This window comes from Zeus faber (genome assembly GCF_960531495.2).
Source record: "Zeus faber genome assembly, chromosome: 10".
Classification (NCBI taxonomy): Eukaryota; Metazoa; Chordata; class Actinopteri; order Zeiformes; family Zeidae; genus Zeus; species Zeus faber.
This window is the reverse complement of record NC_137199.1, coordinates 25,456,739-25,466,076: the sequence shown is the minus strand read 5'-3', so window position 1 is coordinate 25,466,076 and position 9,338 is coordinate 25,456,739. Positions and strand designations below refer to the sequence as shown.

The 9,338-nt window shown below is 41.5% G+C and overlaps 1 protein-coding gene across 1 annotated transcript; it reads right to left on the bottom strand.

The window, feature by feature from the left end:
• Positions 1-19: 19 nt before the first annotated feature.
• Positions 20-9,301, bottom strand: cul4b (cullin 4B). Its single transcript, XM_080008519.1, has 20 exons — positions 8,630-9,301; positions 7,751-7,866; positions 7,542-7,645; positions 7,350-7,419; positions 7,160-7,233; positions 6,906-7,068; positions 5,687-5,776; positions 4,641-4,723; positions 4,486-4,553; positions 4,153-4,271; positions 3,649-3,841; positions 3,437-3,541; positions 3,126-3,236; positions 2,915-3,000; positions 2,706-2,813; positions 2,476-2,589; positions 2,269-2,374; positions 1,977-2,149; positions 1,729-1,881; positions 20-1,219 (listed from the first exon to the last, which is right to left on the bottom strand). Exons 1-20 carry the CDS (start codon positions 9,081-9,083, stop codon positions 1,124-1,126), a joined length of 2,586 nt encoding a protein of 861 aa, XP_079864645.1. The 5' UTR covers positions 9,084-9,301; the 3' UTR covers positions 20-1,123.
• Between the last annotated feature and the right edge of the window lie 37 nt (positions 9,302-9,338).

The window sequence follows — 9,338 nt, the reverse complement described above, 5'->3', positions numbered from 1 at the left end:
AAATGGCAGATTCAAACAGAGAAGTTATTTTAATCTGAAGCAATAAACCCAACGGACTCATGAGCGTGGACACAGCGTAATTCCAGTCAAGCAGGACCCCCCAATCAACAGTCATCTGTTGAGGCAAATGACTCCCATTCATCCCACTTTTAAGGCCTGCAAGCATCGCAGGAAAATTAACAAAAAATAACAAAAGTGATGTTAGGTTTTGGAAAATTAAAAAATTGTTGTGCTTTTAGTATAACCCCAAACACTGTCAAGAAAAAAAGTAAAAAATGAGCAGGTGTCTGTCAAGAGGGATATTTTTAAAATGTCACTTATGGATGTACAAAAATGTATGAGGCAAAAAAACAAAAAACAAAAAAACCCCCCTAAAGATACATACAATGGAATTGTATAGCAGCATGAAAAAACCCTATAACAAAAGAAGTGCTCTATTATGGCACATAACGCAAGTCTGGTATAATGTAACCCACAGATTGCTTGTTTATGATCATACAGAGCTTTGAGAGATTGCCTTGAGAATTGTAAAAAAATGTAGATACACACGTTTAACACTGAAACATCCCAAACATCAAATCCTGTAATAAATGTTAATGCACTGGTCTCACATTTCACTTTGATTGAAGACACAAGCATCAATTTCAGTTTTTCCTCCTACATGCTACCGTTAAGTATTGTTATGCGTGTGATCATATGCTCGGAATACAGAGTGAACCGAAAAAAAAAAGACTTTACAACCATGAGCAGAATGCGATTAACAAAACAATGGCCAGAGAAGAATCTATGTTTGAAAATAAATATTTCTCTTCTCTCCATAAAAAAGGGCAAAAGGACAATAACATTGGCTTGTCTTCTTTTTAGTCCAAAGTAGTCCAATTCTTCCAATGGCACTAAGGACCGTGAACAATATTCTCTTTTCAATGGGCATGCAGTCCACAGGATCCCTCAACCCCTGACAAAAGTCCTGTGGAGCAGTATCCATTCAGTTGTCGGTCGCTAGGTTAAAGAAGATAATGGCAACATCCATTGGGGCAAAGAATTGGAGACCGAGCACTCAGAAAAGCCCTCGGCCGGACCGGATCACCTCCGTCTTGCGCTCTCTCTCTCTCTCTCTCTCTCTCTAAGCCACATAGTTGTACTGGTTGGGGTTCTCCTTGTCACGCTCCATATAGTCCCTGTCAATGAGGGACTCTATTCTCTTCTTCAAGTCAGCGGGCTGGATGGGAGGACATGAAGAGGGGAGGGCTTGTTAGCGTTTAGTTGACAAAGCGGAACACAGTTCACCAGACATTCCCCTACTCACATGTTCTACATAGCTGTGAATTATTGTATTGTTACAAAAGTGAAGGCCATCAGTTGGACATTTAGGCTTTATGTGTTCTAAATGGCCCGAATGAAGAAAGTCCAGTGTGAACAATGATATGATAGTGTAATAAGATCATTTATATTAATGTTTAATACAGCAAACTACGTGATAGCCCATCTTATACTATATAGTTTACAATCAATCTTGTTTACATACATTTATATATTCTTTGCATGTTTACTATGTTTATTACTTCTCTTTTGTTGTTTTTATTCACAGAGTCGTGGCTGCCTCTGTGCATACACATTCCATAGCTAGTAATATCGCCTTTCATGCTATTTTGTCGTGCATATGACAATAAAATATATGAATTGTCAAAGAATATGAGTGAGGCGGGTATTTTTTTTTTTTTTTTTCACCTTGACAGGAAACTTTAGCTGGCTGTAGACTTCAGACACCAACAGATTATGGCTCAGAGTCTTCCTCATCTTCATGATCCTAACAATGGCAGCATCAATCTGATACTGACGATCCTGAAAGACCCTTTCTGTAGTGCTGGCTTGCTCTTCCACCTGGGACAAAAAACAAAAACAAAGCACTATGACTGTGAGCATCTTGAATACCTGAAAAAAAATCACTAATATAAAAGGGTAATAACGGGTTATACCGTTTCTTTCATCTGGATTTGGTTTATCTTGATTCTGAAGAGCTTGTGTTTGAAATCGTCGTTGCAGGAAAACTTGTCCCCGTCTTCCACATCTTTGCTCTTTGGGAGTTTGGTGAGGACCCGGGCCTTCCCGCATGCCAGGGACTGCATAGTCCGTCGCAGCTCGATGTCCTCTTCAGGTCAGTAAGCAAACACAAGCATGGAGTTAGACGAAAACAAACTGAATAAAAAGTACTGGGTGGCGCCTAAATATATAAGTGATTCTGACCAAAACATGTGTGGTCATACAAACCTATTCCTGTTGCCAGTTTGATATCCTCCAGCGTGAATTCCTCTCCTTCGTTAAACATCAGTAGTACAAGTGTTTGGAAAAGAGACACCTGGAGCTCCTTTTTGCCCTGTTAATAGATAAGCAACAAGGGACAACATGTAGCTTCATTCGCAGGATGAAGTAGTTACCAGAGCATTTTTCTTTCTGAAAAAATAAACAGTTGTATACCAGCTTAAATTCTGCCTTTAGTACACAATGCCCGAGCGTTGACTGCCACTGTAGCTTCCTCCCGCTGTGTTTACCCAGGTAGAAGGTCTTGAAGATCTCCTGCAGCCGCACCATCTGCGCATTGATAACCGGGTTGTAAAAATCGACAATATTTTATTAATTTTTTTTATAACACTGAAGGTCTCAAAACAGCCCGGATTGGAAAATTTCAATATTTGCTCGGCGCTAACCTCGGGTGGCAGGTGCACTTCATTTGGAACATATGTCGGCCAGTAACCCATTGTGAGGATATTCACCGTGAGCTCAATATTGCCCGGGATGTTTTGGCACTGTATGTGCTTGTAGGGGGGGAAAGACATATCACATTTAATTACTGGCCTAACCTCTCTATGTCTAAGAATAACATAGAAGATGCTTTTAGGATTCCAACCAGGGATACCTGTTTGAACTGAACCATGATGTCTTTAGAAAGCTCCATGTCCTTGAACATCCCTTCAAGCTTGCTTGTGAATGCCGCTCCACATTCTAGAGATAGAGCACAGGTTAGCGGTCTCTTGTGGTCGATGAATGTCAAGCACGGCATCGTGACAGGTTTGCCGCCGCACTCGGAGTGTGCCCGTACAAACAATCTACAACGGAAAAATACCGACCGTGTTTGAGCTTCGACAGCATTGATTTCTCTGCGTCGACAGAGGCGCTTTTCCCCACCAACAACCTCTTCGCCAGGTCCTTCTTGTAAAAGGCCTCAAAAACATCTTTGCCTGAAAGGATTCAGAGACATCAAGTCCACACCAATGTGTTTGACATTTCTATCCCCATCATAAGGCAGAATTTGAAATCTAATAATAGATCATACCATTTCGAAAACAATTCAAATAATAGTGTGAGCAACCTTCCTTAAAGTGATCTCCTGGTACGGTCCTTTATAGAAACTATGGAACAATCTAAGACAAAGCATTACCATAGATGAATCTAAATATTATCATGATCTTGTCCAGCATCTTCTCCAGTTCTTCATCAGTTGCCTCTTTGTTCCCCGCCCTCAACATTGAATCCACATGTTTTGCTGTGAAACAAAACCAGTGGATTAGAATCCATTTCTGTTACATTCCGATATTGCGAAATTTAACATTTTTAGGTTGATTCTCATCATCCCAGTGAGAAGGGAAATACCTATGAGCTCTGCAGGCTTATTTGGCCTTTTGTTAATAAAAGTTTCAAATGCTTCTTTCTTGGCATTGACAAACTTCTCATTCTTCAAGAAACAGACATCTATGATATGATCCACTTTGTCTTTGAAGTCCAGCAGCTCTTGCACCATCGTCTTGTCCTTCTCAGGATTGATGACTATGGTGCTTCCAAAGGCCTGAAATGTAGAGCATGGAAACAATCAAAAACAGGCCATTATCTCTGGACCTCGCAAGTTCACTGTGAGCTATGAGTAACAGCACCTATCCTACCATTTAAATGTCACTAATATATGAAAAGATTTCTTTCAAATACAAATGATTTTGTGAGAGCAAAAGAGAAAGACGCTCAGTACAAACAGTAACAATGAGAGATAGGATGATCCAGTCAGACACTTAAAACAGTTGATGTGCTGAAGTTTCTGCAGCCCAAATACCATGCCACCCTTTATTTATACCCCAAAAGTGTTAATACTTAATGCGGCCATACCTTTATGTACTCTATCCAGTGTTGCAACAGCACCTGAACGCCACCTCGCACTCTACTGAAGAGCTGATAAAGAAGAGACAGATCCTGGATTCTGTTCTCATCCAGCAGATGTGTTAACCCTGAGAGATTTTAAAAAGTGGGAAGTCAGAGGTGCATCGAACTTCTAAGTGCTTTCCGGTACCTCAAACAATAATAGTTTCATGGCACTGGTCTGTATTCTTTGCGATTTAAGTAGTGGAACAGGAATTTTAGCCAACGGTCACAGGAGATTCCTATAATACAAATGTCCGTTGAACATGTACTGGACCAAAACTCATGTACTGGATGACTTACCTTTTTGTAGAATAGCAGTTAGGTGCTCACCCAGCAGCTGCTTTTCCACGGTAGCAATGAGTGGTTTTCTACAAGAAGATGAGGTGGAAGTGACTAAAAAAAAAGTGAATTCTTGATATTGATTGAAAATTGTTAAATCACAGCATAATACTCACTGTGTACTCTGGTCTAGATATGTTATAATCCTGTCTGCCTCTTCCTCCAAGCGTTTGTTTACATGGTGCAGATACTCAGGGACCTGTGCGGGGGGGGGCAGACTACTTACTAAGAATTACCTGCTTGATTAAAACTAATACTTTTTTAATGCCACACAATCACTAAGTAGATAAATATAACAAATAACTCTTAATTGAAAAAAAGCTCAAAGCTTCTATTCATCACAATTTACTTGTACACTTTTAACTTATACCCCCTTTCCACTGCACAAACCACCTGGTAACACCCGCTAACATCTGACATTTGTCATTAGTGGTAAAGGTTACACCCGGAACAAATTACTCTGCAGTAATCACAGCTTTTTAATCGGCTCCAGCGCCGATCGTCTGTGATGGAAACATGACACCCGGGTTGACACGTTCATTTTTGCCCCTTTACCGGCGCCATGCGATGTGTGTTGAAGTTCCGGACGTTGACGTGTAAATAGACAGGAATATCCGTGTACCATTCGATCATTTCATATCCGATTTAGAATCCAAAATCTATTTTTTATATATTTTAAATACAAAGAACAAACATATATGTAATACGAAGAAGTAATGCAATACAGTACAAACACTCACATTTCAATTAAATTAAAAGTTACTTATGGTAGACAACTATAAAAACGTTTTTTTAAATCCAATTTAAACTGGATAACTACCTAGTTTAATTTACAATGTCTGCAGAGTTGGAATCATAGAACATATTGCGAGATAGTCTAAACAAGATAACCATGTTGTCATGTAATTTTTAAACACGCAATAAGCCCAAAGTAAAATCACAAAGATTTATTTTTTCCCATGATAACTAATAAATGCATTGGTGGTATTTCAGACATAAAACTAATTATCAAACTGTGCGTCTAAAAAGTTCAAAATTCCTATTGTTTCCAATACTCCTCCTTTCTCTATGACAACTGCGACGCGTCTGGGGACTACATAGCCGGTGAAAAACCACGCTCAGGCGTACAGTCGGAGTTACGCAGAAGAGAACCATAAATCACCTCTCTCTCCTGCATCAGCCTCTGTCCCTCCGCAGCATACAGCCGATTAGTCTCCTCCAAAAAGCGCTGCTCAAAGGAGTCTTGATAAATCTGTAAGCGGTAGAGGGAATATCGGTGTCATTAAAATGATTTTTCAAGATGCTGCCGATGGCGCATCAAAACCTCTGTGTAGGTGCTAATCTCAAATAACATCGCTGTCAGGTCGATTCTCTGTTTCTATTCATCAGGAAACACTGAAAAATATAGCGATGACATCAAGGTACTCTGGTCATGTTTTTGTTGAACTATGTGGAAAAATGTACCTAACACATAAATGGTAACTAGCACAGGTGTCCAGTCTATAAAAGCACAACAACAGACGTTAAAAAGAGACTTTGACAAACTATCGGAACCAAAATTATTTGCATAATGGGGCAAGTATTTTCCATCTGAATACAGTGGTATCTCGACTTATGACTGCATCTACTTACGACTAATCCAAGAAAATTTGTATCGACTTGCGACCGACTGCTCCAAGATACGACCGTGGAAATTTGCAGTTGGCACGTCGTCGGCCAGTCAGCAGTCAGTCAGCGGGCGACCTACATTGTGTGTGCGCGTGGCTTATCGATATTTTTTTTTCATATTTACTGTGTATTTTGTTTATTTTCACCCTTCATGATTTCATAATTTTTATGGGAAGAATTGCTTCGACATACGACTGTTTTAACATATGACCGTTCTTATAGAACCAATTACAGTCGTAAGTCGAGGTACCACTGTACATTGTCAATCTTTTATAGTACATCATTGTATAATAATGGTCCACTGTAATAAGCCTTAACATTCCCTACGCCAGTGATTCTCAACCGTTGAAATACCAAGGACCCCTCAATTTGATAGGAATTAGGTCACAGAGCCCATTTGATAAGATTCAGTCTCTGGGACCCCATACTGAGCTGCCTTTAATGGTTAGATACAATTTAGCGAGCATACTATAGTTAGGCAGATAACAGCAAAACTAGAATAAAACCAATGATTATTATCCATTCTCTAATGGTGCTGCCGTCTTGTAGATTAAATAATTGAGATGTTATCTGCTGGCAGGACCCCCCCCCCCCCCCCCCCCCAGGGCCATCTTGAAGGGCCCCTGGGAGTCCCCCCACCCCACATTGAGAACTGGCCTAGTCTACTGGACACATTTGTGTGGATCATGGAGCGTGTCTGAGAGGGTGGTCACCTGCAGGTCAGACAGCATGCTCAGTAGACTCCTCAGCAGACTGCGGTCGATGGCCTCGCCGCTTCGCTCCCGCTCTATGAGCAGAAGGATCCCATCGATGGTCTTGCTCTGGACCTTCAGGTCACTGATGATAAAGAACCTAAAGAGTTCCAGGCCCATGTCCCTGCAAAAACACCATCACTCCATTGTTACCCTATTTCAAGGAAAATATCGCTTGCTTTTGGAAAGAATGCTTAGCGAAGAGAGTTGTTTACCAGATTGATGGCAGCAAAGAATTTTGTAAAACATAGGTGCGGTCCAAGAATAGAAAAATACTCCTAATCATGATCTGTGAAAATAAATAGAAAACAATGAAAGACTAATGGCATTTTTCTGATGAATCAGGTGTTGCAATAAATTGTATTAGGTTATCATACCACATGACAAAATAGGACCACGACATACCATTTGTCTGCAGTGATCTTGCCAACACTTGTCTATTTTCTTCAGAAAAAGCACACTGTCCAAGGCATCCGTACGAATGGTGTCAAGGAAACACACTCACTCAATAGCAGTATCACAGTTCTGTGCACTACGAATGAAAACCGCTGGAATACTTTACATGACATGGAAAGTGACTTTCAAGGAAAAGGATATTCTCTGAATTTATCAATTTGTGCCTTGATGTGCTCTTCACACACTACCCTTAGCTGTTTGTAAAGTTTGGCAGCGATCTTGTGGGAGCAGAGGTTCTCAACGGCCTGAAAAAAGAAGAAGAAAAAGAAGAGAATAAGTTATGTTAATTGGAGAGAAATCTATCCACAGACCATAAAGTCACCGAGGGTAAGGGCGAGCTACCGTCTTACCTGGTAGAGCTCCTCTAGATTGTACTTGATTGAAGTGCTGTTTTGTATGGCTTCCACCGCCTCCTTCAGCTTTTGCCAGGTTTCATGCGTGTAATTCTCGGGTAATTTGGGCTTTTCTGTCACGCACAAACAAACATGTGGTACATGGGTTTAAAATGTTTGGTACAAAGCTATCTGAAAAGCTTAAGTATTTTACAGGGTGTCTGCAGGTCAGATAATATGAGGGTTACATTTGACACTTTTAAAAGGTGTTAAAGTAATGCAGGTAAAATACTATTATTTGGGATAGTGGAGACGTAAGTATTATTAACTCCAAAAAGGGTGTGTTATGAACTTGATTATTTTATTTACTGTTATATGAACACCTTCCTTTAGGTCAGATCGCTGCAGTAAGTGATTAGATAATATCACTACGTTACTATGTGTGTGTGTAAAGCGACAACGGGTATCTTGAAAGGCGCTTTTTAAATTGAAGCCGCCATTATTATTATTATTATTATCACTATTATTATTATTATTATAATAAACCAGTACTTTATTTTTGTTCCCAAGAACTTGAGACAGGTAAGTACCAGGACTTCTCTCTGCAGGCAAGTATGAACTGAGAAGGCTTCATCTAGATGGGGTATCTAGAATGAGTATAACAGGTCATTAACAAGTATCGGGTTCAGCTGATACAGAAGAAGTCAGAACTCACTTTAATAAAAAGGGACTATATGGATAAATCAGACCAAAAATGTAAGTCCATTTAATGACCCCAAAAAAGGCCTAGATGTTTGTAAAACTGAATGAAAGACATTAAGACTTTTGAAACCACCTGCAGACACCCTGGAAAGCAGGGTTACCAGTGGGAGGGACTTGCTCCCACACCCTCCATACCTCTGAAGTTCTTGATCACTAGTTTCTTGGCGGCGCCGGGTTTGCTGTTGGAGAAGGCGCTGGACCCCGGGGTCTTGGCAAGCCCGTTGGCGTGGTGGACCACTCCGCCGGCGGCGGCACCGGGCAGGAACGCGGCTTTGCTCTTGTTGGAGCACGACGCGGGCTCCCCGTCCATCTTCACATCCAGGGGGTCCGCGGAGTCCTCGAACCGTAGCTTCTTCTGGGGATGCTGGGGGGCCCAGGAGGACGAGGACGACGAGGAGGAGGAGGAGGAAGAGGAGCAGCAGGAGGAGGAGGAATTTGTGGTTTTGGGGGAGACTGTGTCCAGATCGTCCCTCTCGGAACTGTTTATTTTCCTCTTTTTGGACGGGGTGATGCTCTTGACATCAGAAGCTGCTCTCGCCTCCTGGCTCGGCGCTGGGGGGTGAGGGGAAGGTAGACCTGTTGGAAACATGAAAAAATGGAAGAATACTACTTCTAGAAGCCAGTCTTCTGCTCCTTAAACCTTTCCGGGAGAGCCGGGAGGGGAGGGAGGATGAAGGAGACCCGTGTCCGAGAAGCCGACGTTTAGAAGGGCGTTCGTCCGCTCTTTTCCCCCCCCCGGGCACAACAACAGAGAATAAACCCGCAAATAACCCAAACAGTTGCACTCGGTGCCTCCTGTCTCGCTCCCTTGTTATTGCTGGCAGAAGAAAGATGGTTGTCTTCT